General features: G+C 55.6%; 1 protein-coding gene across 3 annotated transcripts in view; it reads right to left on the bottom strand.

Moving 5' to 3' along the window:
• Positions 1-9187: 9187 nt before the first annotated feature.
• The window catches only part of SSBP3 (single stranded DNA binding protein 3), a 155768-nt gene continuing 143363 nt past the window's right edge, over positions 9188-21592 (bottom strand). For all 3 annotated transcript variants that reach the window (XM_045547951.1, XM_045547952.1, XM_045547953.1), the window contains 7 exons: positions 21055-21090; positions 20506-20560; positions 19088-19158; positions 12128-12206; positions 11809-11837; positions 11611-11712; positions 9188-10880 (listed from right to left, as the gene is read on the bottom strand). In XM_045547951.1, coding sequence (XP_045403907.1) covers positions 10851-10880; positions 11611-11712; positions 11809-11837; positions 12128-12206; positions 19088-19158; positions 20506-20560; positions 21055-21090 — 402 coding nt within the window. In that variant the 3' untranslated portion in view covers positions 9188-10850. The remainder of the gene's footprint in view (positions 10881-11610; positions 11713-11808; positions 11838-12127; positions 12207-19087; positions 19159-20505; positions 20561-21054; positions 21091-21592) is intronic.

Below are 21592 nucleotides of genomic sequence, written 5' to 3'. Positions count from 1 at the left end.
TTATGTTGTATCTGCCACGTAGCAAATACTCTGTGATGGTCACTAGGTTCTTTTTTTTTTTTTTTTTGAGACAGTCTCACTCTGTTGCCCGGGCTAGAGTACCATGGTGTCAGCCTCGCTCACAGCAACCTCAAACTCCTGGGCTCAAGCAATCCTCCTGCCTCAGCCTCCCGAGTAGCTGGGTCTACAGGCACATGCAACTACACCGGCTAATTTTTCTATTTTTAATAGAGACAGGGTCTCATTCTTGCTCAGGCTGGTCTCAAATTTCTGAGCTCAAGTGATCCTCCCACCTTGGCCTCCCAGGGTGCTAGGATTACAGGCGTGAGCCACCTCGCCCGGCTAATCACTAGGTTCTTCTGGGATTAAATTGTGGGCACATTCCACAATGACTGCAGGAAATCTGAATAGAATATTCTTTGCAGATTTCTCATGGGTCTCCTGGTTAATGGGCTGCGTACACCCTGGTTCAGCTGACCTCTGTTCACGTAACGTCAAGTCCTGTTCTGTGCCAGGCACTTTATACACAGCTTCTTGTTTAGTCCTCACACAGCCCCTACAAGGCAAATGGCATTTTCACATTCAAGAAAAATGGTGAGTGCCTAGTGTGTGCCAGGCACTGTTCTGGGCCCTAAAGAGAAAACACAGATAGTTTAAGGAATTTGCCGAGGGTCACACAGCTGGTGGTTTAGGTCATCGTCCCTAAGAAACACTCTGCGATGGAGACTTGCATGTGAATGTCTGGCGAGAACATTCAGGACCCGTACCTGTGGGGAGTGAGGGTGGCAGCACAGGGTGGGGGTGAACTCCGTGTGGTTGCACCTGAGGCCCCGGCCAGTGAGTGGCACTCTGGAGCCAGAGTCGCCCCCTGGGATGAGGGAGTTGTGCCTTTCTGCAACTATCACTGGCCTGGCCCCTGTCACTGGGTATGTGCTGCTCCCCACAGTGGGACCTTGGATGAGGAGGCTTTATTGGGCCGTAATTCCCGCGAGGGACTGCTGAGAAGAGTTACTGCAGAAACTTCCAGCAGCTGGAGGAGCTCTCTGAGGTGAGACCTGGGCGCCCACTGCAGCGCCCACGGCCAGTACGTGAGTCCAGCCTGTGTCTGGCTCCCAGGCTTGTGCTCCCCACACTCAAAACTTACCCTCTAGGCTGGGCGGGGCGGGGCGGGGTGGGGCGGGAGCGGCAGGAGGAATTACCAGGAGAAACGGAGAGGAGGGCGTGAACATCCCTGTGTGGGGAGCGGCTGGAAGTGGGGACCGCAAGGAGAGTTGGGGCTGAAGCCGTAGCAGCCCACTTGCGAGGGGCGTGAGGGCCCAGCTCCTGACTTCCTGTGGGAGGTGATCTGGGGCCCTGCCTCCCATTCTGCTTTTTATTTTAAAGAGAAAAAACAAATGTAAATGATAAAAATTCAGAGTTTGGAAAAATACAAGTCATCCCACGCAAGGCAACCCCTATTCCTTTTCCGTAAGAACCACAGCTTAGTTTCTCATGTGCTGTTCGTTAAAATGCGTATGCATCGTAAGGATGCGAATGTGTACATTCCTCAGTGTCGTCCTGCTCGTAGCCTCTCCTGCACTTCCTTTTTCCCCTAGTATCTTTGGATCACGGGATCTTGCTACCTCAGCGCGTATAATTCACCTTGCTCTTTTGAGCAGGGGCATTAATAAATATTGGTGGATGTTCAGGTTGTTCCCAGTTGTTAGTTATTGGAAATAATGCTGCAGTGAGCATCCTCGTTCGTGTATATTAGAGCACTTTTGCCAGCAGAGCCATTGGGTAAATTCGTAGCAGTGGAATTGCTGAGTCAAAAGGATTTTTTTTAAAGAACGCTGGTGGGAGCACAGAGGACGAGTTGGCAGCACGACGGGACAGAGTCCAGCTGGAGGGCGCTGCCGTAATGCTCAGGCGGTGGTGATGGCTGGTGGTGATGGCTGGCAGCAATGCGGAGCAGGCTGAGTCCTTGCAGACTGGCTGATCAGGGAGCGAGAGGGTGAAGTGAACTTGTTCCGAGCGAGTGGGATGGAGGCTGTGAGTAAGCAGACAGCAGATGATCTTGCAGCTTGAGCACTGCCCTGGAAGGGGGCCAGGGTTGCAGGGCAGGCCGGGGCAGCCTGCCCTCCCCCTAGTCTGCCCTGAATGAGGACAGCTCCGACGACGCCGGCCTTGGTGCTAAGCTGCAGGGCCTGAAGCCCACGGCACTCGCCCTTCAAGGGGGCTGCGAAGTGCAGCTGATCCGCAGAGTGGGGTGGGCAGGACTGGCGGCTTTATCCTCCCCATGGAGATGTGGGGACAGGCTGAGAGACCACAGGATGTAGTGTGAAGAGCTGGAAAGTTCATACGTGGTGACAACTGCTCCTCCACAGACATGTATTCACTTCTCCAAATCCCAAGTGCCCACCTGCCTCGTTCCCGTCACCTCACTAAACACAGGAAAGGAAGAAATGCAGGCTGGTGGTGAGGCCCTGTCCCATCCCAAGCCTGAGACTGGCTCCCCAGCCAGCAGAGCGAGCTGGGGGAGGGAGCAGAAGTACTGTGGGGCAGGTACGGGGGTCACACTTGGTATCAAAGTCCCACTATAGGGACTTTTTTTTCTTTTGAGGCAGAGTCTCGCTCTGTTGCCTGGGATAGAGTGCAGTGGCGTCAGCCTAGCTCACAGCAACCTCAAACTCCTGGGCTTAAGGGATCCTACTGCCTCAGCCTCCCGAGTAGCTGGGACTACAAGTCCGCACCACCATGCCTGGCTGATTTTTCTATTTTTTGTAGAGACAGGCTCTTGCTCTTGCTCAGGCTGGTCTTGAACTCCTGGCCTCAAGCAATCCTCCTGCCTCAGCCTCCCAAAATGCTAGCATTATAGGCGTGAGTCACCACACCCAGCCCACTATGAGGATTTCTAAGCAACAGCTTTTGGAACCAAAATGTTGACATTCCCGTTGTGAACATATATATGAGAACATATTTCTCATTGTCTCATTTACTTACATGCCTGTCCGATCCATTAGAAAGTTCCTCAAGCAGGCCAGGCATGGTGGTGTGTGTCCATAGCCCCAGCTTCTCAGGAGGCTGAGGCAGGAGGATCCCTTGGCCCAGGAGTTGGAGGCTACAGTGAGCTATGAGGAGGCCAACTGCACTCTAGCCTGGGCAACAGAGTGAGACGCTATCTAAAAAAAAAAAAAAAAAAGTTACTCACGTTCATTTCCACGTTTCCAGTGGACTTCAGTGGCAGGGGAATTATAATTGTGGTGGTGGGGGAAGCCAGACCTATTTCCAGCTGCTGTCCCAGAGCCTCAGCTTCCTCATCTGCAACGCGAGGATAAAGCACTTCTCTGTCAGGTTTGCCCCATCTTTGGGTCAGATAGGCCTGCGTGTGAGTAGGTTTCCAGAGGACGGGCTTGGCGTTCTCAGAGGCCCTGTGAAAAGGTGGGCTTGCTGGGGGCGCCCCGCCTCAGGCTGCTCCCCGTCCTCCCAGGGCCGGCTTGGGCTGGCCCCAGGGCAAGTGCCTGACAGGCTCCGTGAGGACTTGGGGGGCTCCGTCCCTCACTCAGCTCAGGCGCCAGGCTGGGAAGGAGCAGAGCAGGGTCCTTTCGGCCTTTAGACAGCAGCTCCCTGGTTCCTCTTTCACAGCGGATGAAAGTCCCACACAGCAGGCAGGTGACCTGAGGGTCTCAGATGGTCTCCCTTTAACCTCAGTACTCAAGTCGCCACGACCCACAGGCCTCCCTGCTTGACTGCTAGAAGACCACCCTGCTATAGGGACCCTCTTCCAGACAGCTGGGGATCCCCAGAGATGTGCGCTTGTTACCAGCCAGGCCTGGTGCCCTCTCCCCCCTCAGGATGACACGTTCTCGGCCACTGGACTTCCACCCGGGAGTATTTCCTGAGCACCCAGTGAGCGTCAGCCATGATGGAAAGACATGGTATCGAGCACTGAAACCCAGGGTGCTGCTCGCAGGGGGCTGCCCCACCCCTGCGGGGGGATGGGAGTAAATCGATTCGTGTCGGAGTGATACGAAGAACAGCGGCGTGGCCCTTTCAGATGGGGCTCCCTGGAAGCGACTCCGATGGAGAATCGTGGCAGACATCTATTGGGGCGTGCTCTCCGGAGAGCTCTGGAAGGAAGCAAGGAGGCCACGGTTGGGCAGAGGTCTCCCTCTGAGGCCTCAGCAGATGCTCTGAGAACTCTGGGATCAGGATGCCCTTCAGAGTTGTCCCAAACCGAGGCAAGCTGGTGGGGCCTTGCAGTCCCACTGCACTCGGGGGAGGTGAAGCCCTGGGTGAGGCAGTTCCCCGGGCCCCTGGCAGTTCACAGGGACACAGTGGTGTGTTGTCAGCAGTTGGGGGGGGGGGGGTGTTGGCCCTGAACCTCCCTGGGTTGCATTAGGTCACTGAGGTCAGGGAGGGGCGCTGTGGGTGACATTCAAGTAGTGACCTGAAGTGTGGGGACAGACAGAGCTGAAGAGGAGGGCAGTGGGATGGGTGTTTGAGGAATAGCGGGAGCCCATCCTCACCCCACGTCTCCCCTCCCCACCTCACCTGCAGAGCCGCCAGCCCCTTCCTGCGGCTTGTGCGGAACTGGATCCGGGCTGGTCTTTCACAGAGCGGGTGATGCAAGTCACAGATCAGCCACCTCTGTGGAGACCTCTTTTATTTTCATTTTTTATTTTTATTATTATTAATTTTTTTGAGACAGGGTCTCACTCTGTCACCCAGGCTGGGGTGCAGTGGTGCAATCACAGCTCACTGTAACCTCGAACTCCTGGGCTCAAGGGATCCTCCTGCCTCAGCCTCCCAAGTAGCTGGGACTACAGGTGCACACCACCACACCCAGCTAATTTTTGTTATTTTTTTGTAGTGACAGAGTCTCACTATGTTGCCCAGGCTGGTCTCAAACTTCTGGGCTCAAGCGATCCTCCTTGCCTCTCAGCCTCCCAAAGTGCCAGGATTACAGGTGTGAGCCACTGCACCCAGCCGGGACCTCTTGTTGAGGTGGGAACAGCCCCAAAGCTGGGAGGGACTTTGAGGTCAGAGTAAGGTGGTTCTGACTCCAGCTCTGCCCGAGAAAGGCTTTTTTATCTTCCCCTCTGCCACGGAGCTGGGATTCTAGCAGCCAGCACCCGCCTCGGCACATGTCCCCACCCGTCCTCCCCCGGCTGCCTCACACCCCCGCACAGGGGGACTCACTACCTTTCAAGGGAGCCCCTTCATCCTTTGGCTGCTTGGCTTCTGGCATCTCAGGAGGATTGTCATTCTGTAGCTTCACCCTAAGGGCCCCCGCTCTGCCTTCTGGGGCCACACACACCATCCGTTCCCCCGGCCAGGGGCCTGCCCTGTAGACATTTGAGGCTGAGGACTGTGTGCCTCAAAGCCAAATAGCCCAGGGCCCACCTCCCACTGCACCTCTGTCCCTCTTCTCAGTCCCGGTTCACCTGTTGCAGGCCACGTCCCAGAGCAGGGCCCAGCTGAGTAGGGCAGAGGAGCGAGGCCAGCCCCTCCCCTGTTCCGGACACTCTGCCTTGGTCACTGCCACTGAGATCCTCAGCCTCTCCCAGGCCAGACGTGTCAGGCCACACCTCCTCATGCCCAAAGATCAGGGAGCGAGCTTGCTGCCCGGGCAGGAACTCGGTCCTTTAGGGTCCAGCCTGTCAGGAGCAACATGGCCCCGCTAGCTTTCCTTCACCCGCCCCCACCCCAAGACGCACACATACACACATTCCCAGCTGGGCCAGTGATGGACCCCAAGAATAGGTCAGAACTGGAGACTGAGCCCTGAGGTTCCCCACTATAGGCCTCCTCTAGGGGCAGGCAGCCCCCCAACAGCCCATTTTATAAGTACCCGCTGCGTGCCGGGTGCTGTGCTGGGAGCCAGAGATACGGAATGAGGGCGCCACGGTCCCTGCCCTCCAGGAGCTCGCAGTCTGCCGGGGGGCAGTGACAGCCGTCCCCTGTGGATCTGCAGTAGCAGGTGCCCATACAGGCCACCTCTTTCCCCACATCTGAGCACCTGCCCACAGGTAGGTGGGTACCTACAATGGGGAGGGGTTCCACTGAGCACATTGGGGGGCTGCTGGACATCCAGTTAGTTACTCCATGAGGACTCACTGAGCACCTGCTGGGCGCCAGTCCCTGTGCTGGGCGATTTGGGGACGAAGAGCACTCAGCCATGGTCCCCAGCTTAGAGGAGCTCCCAGCCTGATGAGGGAGGCAGACACTGAACCGTTACAGCACAGGGGCCACGGGGACCCAGAGAGAGCCATCCCAGCCTAGAGGGCTTCCCGAAGGAGGTGTCATCCGAGCTAGGTTCTACAGGGCAGGTAGAACAGAGGAGGGGACAGCAAGAACAGAGGCGCTCGGTGGGCAGCCAGCCAGAGTTCTGCGTGGCTGGGGCAGGAAGCGCTGGGGGGTGAGGAGGAGCAGGAGGGGCCTGCAGGTGTGGCAGCTGTGAGGAGTGTGGACTTGGTCCTCGGCTGCGGCAGGTGTGGCCATTTGGGACCCCCCCAGCGGGAGGCATTCTCTGCACCCCCTTCATGTGGCCCCCAGGGCCCCCCACTCTCCTGGTTTTTTTGCTTCCCTGCCTCCTTTGCTCCTGTTCCCAGATCTCTCACTGCCGAGAGCCCCCAGGCCAGGCCCTGGCCCCTTCTCCACGGGCTCGTGGATCTCAGCCAGCCTGCAACTCCCCAAGTCTGTCTCCAGCCCAGACCTGCCCACCTGACATCTTCGCTGGTAGCTAATCAGCGTCTCAGGTTTAACTTGCCAAAACAGGGCTCTGCCTGCAGCCTGCCCGCTTCTGTGAAGGGCATCGCCAGCCCCCCTCTCTGTTTTGTTCCCTGCTGTATCCCAAGTGCTCGACAAACACACGAATGAGAGATGCATGGAAAGAGAGCGTCTATGGAGGCGCAGAAGTGAGGTCTTTGCGGCATGGGGAGGGTTGAGATGGAGGCAGGGAACTGAGGGGGTGGCCGAATGTCCAGACACCAGATGTCAAGTACTGGGGCTCATCAGGCTCCTGGGAACAGAAAGGACACACCAGCCCCAGACTGACTCTGCCATGTGGCACCCACCCCCCTTGGCCTGCTCCCTTGCTTCCAATCCCCTGCCCCAACGCTAAGCCCGCAGTGCCTGTGCGCAGTGAGCCCGGGGCTGGGCAGAGTAGGGCTCACCTGCCTCCAGCCCTCCCCTCCCTGCCCGGCCCCTCCATCCACGCCCAGGGGAGCCCCGCAGCTCTGCAGACCAGGCCAAGCAGCGCAGCTCTCTTTGGTCAGGGCCAGAGGGCCCGGGGGTGCTCCGGACCCAGCCTCCTAGGGTTCATGGAGGATTCCTCAGGCTCTGCAGGGAGGTAGGCTGCGCAGCCGCAGCCCCAGCGGGAGCCCTGCCCTGGCTATACACCTCGGCAGCTGCCGGCCCCAGGGGAGAGTGCCCAGCAGGGTGGCAGGGGGCAGGTCTCCTGCCATGGGGCTGGCCCTTGCTCTGGACCCCGAGGGTGGCTCCCTGGAGTGGGCTGCCTGTGGACAGCGATGACCAGCAGGAAAGCAGCAGCTGTGCTGGGCCCGGCTCCTAGAGCAGGAGGCCCAGACAGGCAGGACACGCTTTCTCCCGCCCCTCATTTCAGGGTCCCATACTGGCCAGTGAGCGCTCTGGCCGGGCCTGCAGCTCTCAGTCAGGCCTGGGCTGGGAAAACGCTGTGGAGAACAAGCACCAGTCCTTTCCCAAGAGATCTGCCCCGGGCAAGGCCAACCGGAGCCAGCCCTCCGCCCTCCGCCCGGCCACTGGTGTCGTAAAGGAACTGTGGGGACAGAGGGGCCCCAGGCTGAGGGGCGGTGGCGGGGAGCCTCAGGGTTGTCGCGCCCCAAGCTGGGTGGGCGGCAGGTGCACAGGGCGCTCCTTGCAGGTTGGGCCCTGGCTTCCCTCCCGCTGGGCACCCCCACTGCAGCCGGAGGATGACTCCCACTCCAAGGAGCACAGGTGGCAGCGAGGGTCTCAAAGGGGGCCCCATCCTTTACCTCCTTCCCCAGCACGGGGTCAGCGCCATTAGTGCAGCTTAACCACAGCCTGAGCCTCCTCACCTGTCCAGTGGGGACGTTCTCCCAATAGTTCAAAGGTGTCTGTGGAAGGAAACCTTACCCCAAGGTGAGGAGGGAAGGACCACATGGAATTTTCTAGATCGTCCCAGCTACTCCCCATCGCACCCATTTGGACTCTCCCCAAACATGAGTTACCACAATACCACTGTGGCTGATGCACACGCCAGGCACCGCGGCGAGGCCTTCACAGCCCCATGAGGTGGGCAGGCCACCACCCCCGACTTCACAGGTGGGGAAACTGAGGGCAGAGGAATAAACTAACTTGCCCACGGCCACACAGCAAGTAGTGGCAAAGGCAAGATCTGAACCTGGCAATTGGCAATCTGGTTCCTGAGACCCTTGTAAACGTGGACGGAGCCCAGGCACTGCGGGTCCACTCCTGCTGTGGCCTAAACGAAGTCCCCAGAGCTCAAGTAGGTAGAAAGTTCTACTTCCTAGACGTTGTGCCAGTCAGCGCCCACCGCTGCTCCCTTGGCCTCGGCCCTCGGTATTTCTTGCCTAGACGTTGGCTGGGGATGGCTCTCCCCACATCCTGTCCCACCCAGGGTGCGGCTGGCTTACGTTTCCTGACGTTCTAGTCGGACTGTGCTACTCTTGAAATCCTTCAAGGGCTCCCCATTGCCTTGAAGGTTAAAAAACAATCAACTCCCCCAGGGCCCAGCATCTAAGGACCCCCGAACCCCTGCAGGCCCCAGCAGAGCAGGCATTTAAGGCGCGGGGGCCTCCAGTAAAGCAGATCCCGTGGGATCCCACCGTCCCGGCCAACACGGCACCGACAGCAAACACAGGGCACCAGGAACCTCTCTCTACTCCCAGAAAAACGCAGACACCCCGGCAAAGCAAAACGTGTCTGCCAGACAAGAAACTGAAGCTGGCTTCCAGAAAGTCCCCAAATATTGAAAGCGAGGCTGATATCCTCTGCTCCCAACCTACCTGCCCAAAAGAACACCGCAACTGTCCGCAACACGGCAGAGTGAACACGCCCGGGAAGGGAAGGCACGAATCTCGTTATGCACCAGCACAAAAACTCTGCCTGACGAGCCACCTTGCATTTTGTAATGCATATAATAAACTCCAACCCACGTTCCCCCAAACATGTCAGGAAGGGCTGCGGAAAAAAGATGTCCCTTTAATAAAACGTTATCAACATATATCGTACACAAACTACAATGTATCATAATTACTTTTTTTTTCCTCTCTTAATTCAGAACCAGACTACAAGGTAAGAAAAAACACAGAAACAGCTACAATGTTCCCAATAATCCGCACAAGGTCTTTTTTCAGGCAGATGATATCTCACATAATATGATATACATGGATGGGGGTGATAAAACAAAGACCAGCTACAGGGGAGGGGGAGAGGGCGTGTCAATGTACAAAGAACTCGGGTGTCTCCAGGGCAAGACACGGGTTTCCATGGGGGACGATGAAGCGAGGGGGGCCGTGAGTCGCCCTCCTGGGAGGGCACAGGCTCCACCGTCGGGTTTGTCGGTTTTTGAAAATAAAAACAGGATGGGAAACAGCACGTCTGTTTGGTTGCTGGCGTCCCCCCACCCCCCACAGCCACTCCAGTCTTTGCGTCCAGTTCCAAGCACGTACAGAGCAATCCTGGTCAATATCCCATCTCGGAAAAGGGAGGACGAATAAAGAGAAAAAAACAAAGAAAACCAAAACTCCAGCCCGCCCTGCCCATGCCCACGACGGCGGCGATGCGAGGATCACGGGACCCGAACGTGGCGGTCACGGCTTCCAGGTCCCAGGTCATAGCCATCCTGTCGGTGGCGGCCTCGCCTACTCTGCTCCAGGCCACCGCCCAGCTGGCAGGATTCTCGCTGGGAAGACGGGTGTGGGCGGAGGAGGGGCTGGAGAGGTGGGGAGGCCGGGGCAGGAGCGTCGGGGGACAGAGGAGGAAGCCGTCCTGGGAACAGCGCAGGTCTGGCTGCGGCGGATCCTGAGAGGGGTCGGGTGGTCTGGCCCCTCCGGCCACGTGACGAGGGTGGGTGTGGGCTGGGGTCCAAGTGTGCCGCTGTAGCCACAGAGCCAGGCAGAAGCAAGCAGGCTCCCGCCACCCCGGTGCCATCGCACACACCAGAACCCCAAGCTCAACAGGCTGACTTCCTTTTCTTCTTTCCAAAAAAGGCTTTTTGAAAGAAACCACTGATTGTAAACTGTCCAGTTTATTATTATTATTTTTAGATGGCTACAAAGACAGTGTGAGATCTCACACCTAGACTAGCTTTCCTGGTGGAAGGGCTCGGGGACAGACAGACAGCAGGGCTTCTGGATTTTTTTTTTTTTTGCCTTTTTTCTTTTTTTTTTTTTAAAGAAGAAAGCATAGAGATTGATTGGGGTGGGGTGGGGGGCTTGCTAGAAGCTTCCATTTTTAAAAATTTTTCCCCAAAAAACACCCCCCTGAAAACAAATAAAAAAATCCCAACAACGGTAAAACCCCAAACAAAAAACAACAAAAAAGTGTCATGTACAGAAAAGGTCCTTTTGGGAAAGGGCAAGGGGTGGGATTTTTCTGGTCATTGACTTGAAATAAATTTTTATTTTGAGTTTTGTCCTTCATGTTTTATGGAATAAAAAGTTCGGCCTTTTTATTGCATGAAACTAAAGTGGGAAAGGTGGGTGCAGAGGGTGGGGGGTGGGGGGGAGCAGGAGACGCCCTCCCCCAGCTCCTGGATAATGACACCTCACTTCTTCTTGCATAATTTCTGGCATCTTCCCGCCTGCAATGCCGGCTCTCTCAGCGTCTCGGAGAAGGGGGGGTCACACACTCATCGTCATGCTTGGAGAATACTGAAGGGAGAAGCAAAGGCGGGCGGTGAGGGCGGGGTGGGGAGGCCACAGGCACAGCCGGGTGCCAACGCCGTGAGGCTTCACTGCACAGGCCAGGCAGGGCCGTGGGGGTGTGGCCGGGTGGGCAGGGTGGCAGCCGGGAGGGGGCCTGAGGGCTCCTTCCCACCAGCAGCCCCCCTGCTCCTTCTCCTCTCTGAATCACTCACTTCTTTCCAGCCCTGCCCGCCCCCAGGGCAGGCCTCTGGGCCAGGGCACAGCCAGGGTGCTCTGGGGAGGGGGCCAGTCCCCACGGCGTTCTGGAAAGCAACTTAACCGTGGCACTTTCTTCACGTGAGAAGGTACAGAGATGCCCACTCCGGGAAAAGCAGGCAGCCAGCCCTCTGTTGAGCCCCCTGGAAATAGCTGGTTCCATGAACCTTCCTCCCCAGGACAGATGGAAAGGGCCCCCCAGGGGCACTGCTGCCCCCAGCTCTCTCAGCCCAGGGCTCCCCTGCCTCGTCAGCTTAACTAGTGCCGGAGACGTCCGGCCTGCATGTCGCCAGGGCCAGAAGGACACGCCAGCGGGCACACTCAGGGCAGTGTCAGCTGGAAAGCCCACGACATGGCTCCCAGGCCAGCAGCCCGGCGAGCAGGCCGCAGCCACGGGGCTCCTGAACCTGCTGGATCGCAGTGGCCAGGCTGGGGACAGGCCCCCCAGGGATGAGCGTGCGTGCATGGGGGTGGGGCTTACATTGTCATTCTGGAAGGAGTGGAGGAAGTTCCCTCCTAGCTCGCCGTCGTCCCGAGGGGTGCCTGGAGGATTGCTAATGCCACTTATGTTGTTAGGAGAATTCTGTGGAGAGAGGAGGGGAGGTGAGCCTCCACGTCCCCCGCAGCCTGCCCACGCGGACAGCGTGCTGTCGGGGAGGGGCGTCGTGTGCACACTCACTTTTGGAAGTCCATCTATGTCGCCCGACCCTGAAAGGAGAGAAGAATCCAGTTCAGTTTTTTGCACACTGCTCCACGGAGGGGTCCCCAGCCTCTCAGAAGGATCCCTTCCTCGTGGGCTCCTCCGGCCTCCGAGCCCTTCCACCCAAATCCCACACTCTTGCGGTGCAGAGAATGTTCTGTGTGGGCAGTTTCTCTCTCTCTCTGGATCTTTCTGAGTGCCCAGCCAAGGCCAGGCTGTAAACCGGGCCCCGTTCCCAGAGCTGAGGCAAGGGGACAGTTGCCCGGGCAGGAGGGGCAGGCTGAGGGCACGGGCTCACCTAACGATCCGTTCATGTGGTGTGGCTCCATGCCGCCCATGCCGCCCATCGGGCCGTCCGAGCCAGGACCCATCGGGAACTGCGGGAGAAACACAGATGGCAGCTCGGCGGGCCCCGGGCCCTCTGCACCCCTCACAGGCCCCCACGTCCCCGAGTCAGTCAACAAAGACAAGCACCTTCAAGGGCCCAGGCCCTGGGCTCCAGCACACACGAGTCCCGACCTCAGCGAACTTCGGTTCTGATGGGCTCTGCACACACACACTTGGGTGCTTAGTGCCCAGGGGGCCGGGGCAGGCCCCTCACCTCTGCCCAACGAGTCCCAGGGCAAGGGAACAAACTCAGGGAGGGAGAGGGACCGGCCGAGGCCATCCAGCCCCACGCAGAAGCCCCTCTCAGATCTCACTGCAGGGCTCTGTCCATCCCTGGGCAGAGCGTGTGGTTCACCAGCCCGAGACTCACACCGATGGTTCTGACATGCCAGGCCAGGGACCCAAAGGGCCAGTGCTTCCCACCCCCATTTCACAGGGGAGGAAACAGAAGCACAGAGTGGGAAAGGCTTTGCCCGAGGTCTCTAGACCGGAGACAAGGAGCTGGGACTGGAACCCGGCAGCCTGGCCCTGGGGCCGGCACGCTGGCCTCCTTCTGGCTAATAAGATGGAGAAGTATAAGTGAAGAAGCCTCCTGGGGGTGGGCGGTGAGAAGAGATGCGGTTTGCCAGTGGGGGGCGGAGCAGGAGCTGGGGGCCACCCAGCAGGGGCACCACGCCTTGGAGCTGTGGGGCAGGGGAGGTCAGTAGTGAGCCCCCACGCAGAAACGACAGGGCAGCAGACCAGAGGCTCCGACAGGGGACTGGATCTACGCCATCCTCGGGCCTATCTGGGACCATCTACCCATCTCAGAAAGGAGGCAAGTGAAGGCCAGAGGTCACTTCCCACAGCCACGAGTCACAGGCTAGGGAGGAAGGGTGAGCCCAGCCTGGAGAGCCGCGCCCTCTGATGCCAGCCAGATGTGGGGTGGGAGGGATGGGGGCGGTGGAACGGAAGACTGTTTGGCACCCGGCCTGGGCTGGGCGCTAAGGACACAGAGCTGAGTCACACCTGAGTCTGGGCTGGGAGGAGGCGCTCTTAGACACCCAGTGACCCCCCAGGAGGACAGAGGTGCCAAGCTCCACAGAGCTGCAGACAGAGGTGGGGAAATCCGAACAGGCTGCACGGAGGAGGCAGCAGGGCATCACCAAAATTGAGGGGCAAGGTTTGGGCAGGCAGAGACCACGGCAGAAGTCATCCCAGGCAGGGGTCCTGCAGGAGCAGAAGGCCTCCCAGTGGGATGCAGCAGGGAGGGTGCAGGGGCAAAGCTGGGGCACGAGCCTCCCCACATCCACTCGCCCACCCAGGTGTGCAGCCACCTTGCTGCCCCAGGCTCCCCACCCCGGGCAGCTAGCAGCTTTCAGGCACATTTTGCCATCTGGCAACAAATTTCATGCTTATTAACCCAAGGGACGAGGATGAGGGTAACCAACTTTTTAAGGAACCAACCCAGGACACAGCCATACCAGACAAAAAAATTCCCCAAAATGATAATACATAATTATGCACATGCATGTTACTACTGTACATTATTACTGTACCTAAATGTCATTACTTTAACATGAATATATAAAAACAAGTACTTATTTGACATTAAATATTGTGTTTTGTGTATTTTCAGTTTTGTTGAGATATAATTCACATACCATACAACTGGTCCATTTAACGCATACAATTCAGGGGTTTTTAGGATATTCACAGGGCTGTGCAACCATCACTGCAGTGAGTTTTAGGACATTCCCATCACCCCAGTAAGAAACCCTGCACCCCTAAGCAGGCACTCCCTGGTCCCCTCCACCCCCGAGCCTCAGGCAGCCGTCACTCTACTTGCTGTCTCCACGGATCGCCTATTCCGGACATTTCGTATAAATGGAGTCATGTGGCCTTCTGTGACTGTCTTCTGTCACTCAAAACGTTTCTGAGGTGCGTCTGTGCTGCTGCATGAGTCCAAGAGTCTGTGCTTTATTTCTCCTTACGGACAAGCAGGCCACCGCATGGACAGACCATGTTTTATGTAGCCATGCGTCAGCGAGTGGGACATTCAGACTGTTTTCACTTTTTGTCTGTTATGATTGATGCTACTGTAGACATCAGTGTACAAGTTCCCGTGAGGGCACATGTTACCATTTCTCTTGGGTGGATACCTGGGAGCGGAATTGCTGGGTCATACGGTGACTCTGTGTTTAACCTTTAGAGGAAATGTCGGACTGTTTCCCAAAGCAGCTACACCACTTTACTCTCCCACCGGCAGCGAACGAGGGCTCCAATCTTTCCACATCCTCGCCAGCACCGGTCATTTTGCCTTTTTGACAACAGCAGCCATTCTTACAGGTGGGGTGTGGCATCTCACCGTGGTTTTGATTTGCATTTCCGAACGAGTAATGACGCAGAGCATCATTTCATGTGCTTACTGGCTATTCGTACATCTTTGGAGAAATGTCTGTTCGGATCCTGTTCCCATTTTTTAATTGGGTTGTCTTTTTATTATTGAGTTGTAAGAGCTCTTTAATGTATTTGGGATTCAAGTCTCACATCAGATACATGATTTGCCAATATATTCTCCACGCTGTATGGTGTCTTTTTACTTTCCTGATAGAGATCTTTGAAGCACCAATTTTTAAAATTTTGATGCAGTCTGATTTACCTACTTTTTTCTTTTGTTGCTTGTGTTTTCGGTGTTGTGTCTAAGAAGGCTTTGCTAAACCCAGGTCATGAAGATTTACTTCTCTGTTTTCTTCCAAGTGTTTTATAGTTTCAGCTCTAACATTTAGGTCTATGACATACTTTAATTTTGTGTGCTGGTGTACAGAAGTAGCCCGACCACACTGGTTTGCATGAAGGTATCCGGTTCCAGCACCACTGACTTACTCTGTATTATTTACTTTTCTGTTATATAAATATTATTATTTAAACAAAATAACAATAGATCTAGTTAACAGTGGCCATTAAAAGGAAGGTTAAACGAATGGTATATATGGGGAAAATATGACATTTTTTTCTTTTTCTTTTCTTTTTTTTTTTTTTTCAGAGACAGGGTTTTGATTTGTCACCCAGGCTGGAGTGCAGTGGTGTGACCATAGTTCACTGCAACCTGAACTCCTGGGCTCAAGCGATCCTCCTGCCTCAGCCTCCCAAGCAGCTGGGACAACAGGCACATACCACCACACCCAGCTAATTTTTCTGTTTTTAGTAGAGATGGAGTCTTGCTATGTTGCCTAGGCTGGTCTTGAACTCCTGGGCTCAAGTGGTCCTCCCACCTCAGGTCCCAAAGTGCTGGGATTACAGGTGTGAGCTACTGTGCCTGGCCAAAATAGGACATTTTTATGTTTCTGTCCTCTGATACAGCAGTAACTGTTTTTAAAAATTCTTTGTTGAATATTTAAATTTTGTAGGCTATGTTATTTATAAGTTTTTCTCATGAAGATGCATGTATTATTTAATTTAAAACTATAATAGGACTAATGAAACAAATATTACTTATATTTAAAAAATAACAATGACATGTTTCTTTCTGCCCCATGATACAACATAGTATTTTTGTTCTGCTTCCCTTCCCAATACTACTTCTCTGACTTGACTGCTGCCTTCTTGATATCTTTTCAAAACGCAGCGGCAAAACGAAATATGAAATGTAGTCAATGTAAAATTCACTTGACTTGCTGCTCTGCTCTTACCAAGCCCAACTCACCCCGACTCCTGCTGTCAGTCCAACTTGATGGCACCCAACTAAATATCCTCTCCACGAAAACATCTGCACACGGAGTACTTAGGATTTTACTTATTATTACTAGCACAGGTTTTTGGACTCACAGACATTCACTTCCTGCTCTCCAAAGATGTCGACCCACTTCTGTGCCTGTGGACACGGGCTGGCCTTGGTAGACAGTCGCTTGTCAATCGGGACCTCTGTGTCTATAAATTCACCAGATGGGATATCCCTGTGTATGATGTCCGTCACTTTTAAACACTGTGAAGCACACTGGATGGCATTATAAATTAAACCTCTTTCTCAGGAAAAATGACTTTGAGTCCAGAGGTAATCTGGACTTGTGAGATCCAAGCTGGATTCCAAATAAGTTACAGTTTTAGCGAAGAAACAGAAAGTCCCATTGAACCTGGTGGCAGTTTTGAGTTCGCAGGCAGTCTCATTTCCCAAAAGTGAGTCATGACTTCTGCCATGTGAGGTTTTGCTGCAACCTCCACATGATACCGAGTGACTCGGGTGTGGCTGGCTCAGCTCCATGTGGGCTCCTTGTGGCCTCTTTAAAGACCGGACGGTTTTGGAGAAAGAGTATGTCCATTTCTATCTCACCGTAATCCCTTTTTCCATTCTCATCGCAGTGCATTTCCAAACCAGAGAAGGACACCCTTCTTGTCTCACACTTAAAAAAAAAATAGAAGTTTTCACGGCAGACTGACATTTTTAACATCTTTTCTACAGCCAGCAACGATGATAGTCATCTCATGGGCCTGTGTCTGAGGTGGTCGCTGTTTCTATGAAGTCAAAAATCTCATTAAGTGCTTCTGCACGTTTGGAGGAAATTAAAAAGTGCCCAAAAACTTTCATTATGAAAGCTGATGGCACAGGTGGCAAATCACACTTTGTGGCAGTGTCGGGTACAAGGTGTGGAGGACATTTAACAGGTAAGATGTTTTCATTTTCATTGGTAAAATGCTTGTAGGCTAAGTGAAATTTGCCAAAATTAACCGCGTACTGTCTGCCAAGTGTGCAGATACGTAGGCAAAGCCTAGTTTGTATTTGGACAAGAGAACAACAATCTTTCATGTTTTCTGCAGCTTCACTAATATCTCCCTGGAAATCAAGATGACAATTTAAAACTGCAGTTTTCAAATCCACACACCTCAGAGCTAGCGGGAACCTGCTGTTGCCACGACTTGAGGCATCACTTTATGTGCTGCAGAAAGCGACTGTCGGTGAGATCAGACAGACATCGGCTCTGCCGCGAGGGGCCGACACATCTGCTATCAGAACTCCCTCTCCCTTTTGCTCACACACAGGACTTTCAGTTGCTACTTCTCAATCGGGAAACGTAACCTTTTCGGTTCGCGGTGCGATCAAGGGGACGAGATGATAACGGTGCTCATGCGACGGGTGTGCCCAGCTGTTCAGCGACCACTCTGACGGAGCACTGCTGTCTCTCTGGAGGTCAAAAACCCCTAGACTCAGAAGGACATGCCTGTGTCATCCCAGACTTGTGCTTCCATGTCCCCTTCTCTGCCACGCCCATGCCCTGTTCTTCTCCGCATCCTGGGCAGTATGTTGTTTGGCCTCTTTACCTCCCTAATCCAGCTGCGTGTCCTTTAAAATAACGCGGTCAATTCAGCCCTCTCTTTCACTGATGGCTGGGTCATGCTGGTGCTGGCACTGTCACCGATCTCATTTTCATCATCTGAACTCTTAGGAAACATGGTCACAATGTTCACAATGTTAAACTGAATCCAGCACGCACCCGACACAAGGCACCCCGTGCATCTGTGGCAGAGCCCGAGGCAGATGCCGTTAACACGCACAACCGCCCTTGCAGTGACGTGACGCAGGCGATCTGTTGTGGACAGCCGCAAGTCACGACTGCCAGCATCCGTGGTCAGGGGACACGAGGTGACAGTGACGTGGGAGGCAGATAATCTATGCCATTCCCATCTGACACTAAAAGCAGTGTTTTTGCTCTCTGCCTTTTGGGCCTCTGTGTGGGTTTTATACGTTTCCACCCAACCTTCTGCGTCCGCTGCCAAAATCCAGACCTTTTCGTGTCAGAGATGTCTCAGGATGCAAGGCTTTTAGAGCTAAACCTGGATGGCTGGTCACCCTTGTGAGGAGGTGGCCACGAGGCTGGGGTGGTGGGAGGTGCTGGCCGTCCCCTGGGGTGGGGCAGTGTGTGCATTTCCCACACTTCCTCGTCAGGGACCCTGGTTAAGGAGGCAGGCCAAAGACCCTCGCCTCCGAGGGCCGCTGGGGGATTACATGCATGCAGTATGCAGCCCACACTCGGGGTGGGGGGGGATTCAGGTGTCACCTCGGGAACTGAGCCTGCAAAACCAAAGGCCCCACCCCCTGGCTCTGCAGTCCACAGACCTTTCAGACCCTGAGCTCCCCAAGGGCAAGGCTGGACAGATGCACCTCCCTGCCCGCAGGGAGGAGGGAGGCATGGACGGGAATGGAAGGGCTGTGTGTGAGGGGAAGCAGGGAACTCCCAGCGGGATGGGGACCTGCACAATCCAGTCCCATCCAGTGACCTCAGGGCAGGGAGTGGGGAAAGCCAGAATCAGAAAAGGTGGCATCAGAGCAGCAGCAGCACGCAGGGGTTGGCACTCTCAGAGGCAAAGAAGGGAGGCAATGGCTTCAGACTAGTGTGGCCCGAGGAGAGGCAAAGCAACTGCCAGGCAGAGGAGTCACGAACTCCCAGCAGCAGCACAAGGCAGGCAGGTCCCCAAATGAGCCACCTGCTCCTGCCACAGTCCCCACCCTCAGCTCCAATGCCAAGGAAACAGGCCCGAGAGGGCGCGGGCACCCCCAGGGCGGTACAGCTGGCCGGCTGAGCAGGGACCGGCCCGCCCCCACCGCAGCCTGGCGCCTCCCCGCCAGCACCCCACACGCAGCAGGTCCCCAGGGCGGCTCGGCACCCAACTCTGACCGGAGGGGTGGGAACTGCCTGCCGCCTTGTCGCCCACCCCCTGCCAGCTATGAAATGGGAGCTGAGTTGCCCAAGAATTAATCACTTTTCTGACGGTTTATTTTATTCATCTTTGGTAACAAATGGCTGAAATCAATTAAACTTGCTTTCCCCTCAGCTGATGAAGTTAATTATGATTTGTTATGGTGTCTGATATGTAAATTATTAGAAAGCAGACTTACGTTGGACCGGCTGCCTCCAGGCGGCACCGGATTAATCATTGTGTAGATGTTGTCACTGGAGTTTGTTGAATCTGTAGAACAGGGGAGACCCACAAGTCGGGGTGATTAATTCATTTCTTAATTAAAACAAACTCGTGGCACTTGAACTCATTCTTTTGTATTTTATCACCTAAAATTTCCTCTAAGTACCACCATTTTCTGGCTAATTTGTATTTAATGAAGATTCACAAAGTTTTTAATCACAGAAAATTCAACTGTGAAAACCGCTCAACCCCAGCAGCAGGACACGGCAAGGGGAGGATCACAGGTTGGAATTCTCGTCTCCCCACCCCACACCAAACCTGGGCCCCAGACACTGCTTGGGACAACGTGGGGGCGGCAAACCCACCACCTGGGCTCGCCCCGCCACCACCCCTCCCAGTGGCTTGATCAAATCCGGGCAAGTGGAACACTGCGCATGGCCCAGGGGCTGCCCGCCAAGCTGGCGGGGCAGGAGGGTGCGGCAGGGACGGGCTGGGGACACATTAACATATGGAGCGGGTCCGCATGGCCCAGTCTGAATGTAGGTCATGCAGCTCATCAAAATGCAGCCGCAGGAAGGGAGCCGGAGCGGGAGCCGAATATCCATCCCGGCACAGCCAGCTCCACCCCGGCAGCCGAGCAGCGTCCCCGGTGAGGGGAGCGGGAGCTGGGAGGGGCGGGGGAGGGTCCCCTCCGTCTCCCCAATTAGCCAGAAGAGTCTCCTTAGGAAATCAGCGAAAACGTTTATATCACAGGAGCAGGCACCGTTATTCTCGGGCAGAAATCCAACTACCTCTCACTTGTTATTTTTGGGGTGGGTAAGGATCATATGTTGGATTCCTTCTAGCTGGCTGGCATGCTATTCTTAGCTGGAAGAAACATAATTGTGATGCCGTGTGTGTATGTGCATGTGTGCATATGCCCACGTCTGTGCACACATGCCCTCTTTCGACGAAAGAGAAAGGGAGAAGGGATCTTCTACACAGAGGACCAGAAGCCAAGAGCCACGCAAACCCAAGGGTATCGTGCTTAGAATCCTGGCCCCAGCATGCTGGAACCCAAGCCCCTCTGTGAGTCATCTAGGGAAATGTTGACCCAGGACACGGTTCTCCCTGACAAGAGGGAGCCAAGGGCAATGTGACCCCTTGTTTCCAGAATGCTCTGCTCAGCCCTGTCCTTTAGGAAGCAGCGCCTGAGAACCAAGAGAAGTGGCCTGTCTGAGGCTGCACAGTGGGTTAGTGACACCAGGGGCACCCTGCTCCCAAATCCCTGGATGCCATGTGCAGGGGAGGACGCGCTGCTCAGGAAGGAGTGGCTGGGGGCTACGGCTCCGCACCCCGGCCCCCCAGGACTCTCTAGCAGCCCCCACCCCAGCAGCTCCCTTCAAGTGCTCTTACCTGCAGGACTGGGCATGATGGGTGTTCCTGGGGGGCCACCACCACCAGGGGGTCCCTGGAGATGACATAAAAACTAGTATCAGAGCCCCTGGGCAATGACACACGGGGGGAGGGCCCCATGCCGTCCTGAGGCAGCAGTAAGTGCCCACCCGGCCCGGCCTGCCCTCGCCTCCTGCTCAACCTCCAGTGCTCACTCAGAGCCAAGGAGTTTAAGCTGGAGGGGAACTGAACTTATATTAATATTTCCCCCCTTTGTTTTTTCAAACCTGGAAGCACCTGTGGGTACACGTGTGTGCACGCATGTAGGGGGCACTGCAGGCCACCTGGAGAAAACCAGAGGCCCACAGTGGAAGCCAACCAGCCCACTGGTCAGCTCCCCAGAAGGAAATCCCGCCGCCAGGTCCTGTCTGGGCATTTCTGGGCCACCCAGGCCTGTGTAGATGCCCGAATACTGACAGCAGGTTCCAGCAGTTTGTGGACCCTGAGTTCTCCTGCACGCTCAGTCTCACGTGGCCAGACATGCAATGCCCGAAACCCACACGCACTTACCACATAGGTACCGGGTGATGAGGAGGAGTATGGAATCTAGAAATGAGACGTGGGGCGCCACGTGTCAGTCACTTCCTCTGACAGGCAGTGCCCCTTCGCTTCTAAACCCACTTGGGGACACAAGCCCATTCTTCACAGGAAAGGCCTTGGGACCACGAGCTGGCTACCTGATCGGTTTCCCTAGGCGGGCCGGGGACAGGACTGGGTCCAGTTGTCTCTGCTGTGCTGAACTGACCCGCAGTCCTGGGAGGGAGCCATGGGGCCACAAGAGGCCCCTCCAGTTTGGAAGGACAGGGAAGAGAGCCTCACTCAGCGCTCTGCCCTTCTCCCAGGGACTGTCTGTGCTGAGCCCCCTCCCACCCCTTGCTCTGAGGCTGGGAGGCAGCCGCTGAGGCAGAGGAGCCTCTACTCTGAGCAGTGCTCTCCTGGCCCGGGTCTGCGGCCTAGACCTTGAGGAATGGGTGGGGCGGGCGGCACATTACTCCCAGGCCTCCACCTACACGCGGCCCCCTCCCTGGGGGCACCAGGGGGGATCCTG

Source organism: Lemur catta, chromosome 3, assembly GCF_020740605.2.
Source record: "Lemur catta isolate mLemCat1 chromosome 3, mLemCat1.pri, whole genome shotgun sequence".
Lineage (NCBI taxonomy): Eukaryota > Metazoa > Chordata > Mammalia > Primates > Lemuridae > Lemur > Lemur catta.
Note: the sequence above shows the minus strand (reverse complement) of the source record. Positions and strands in the feature narration are given on the sequence as shown.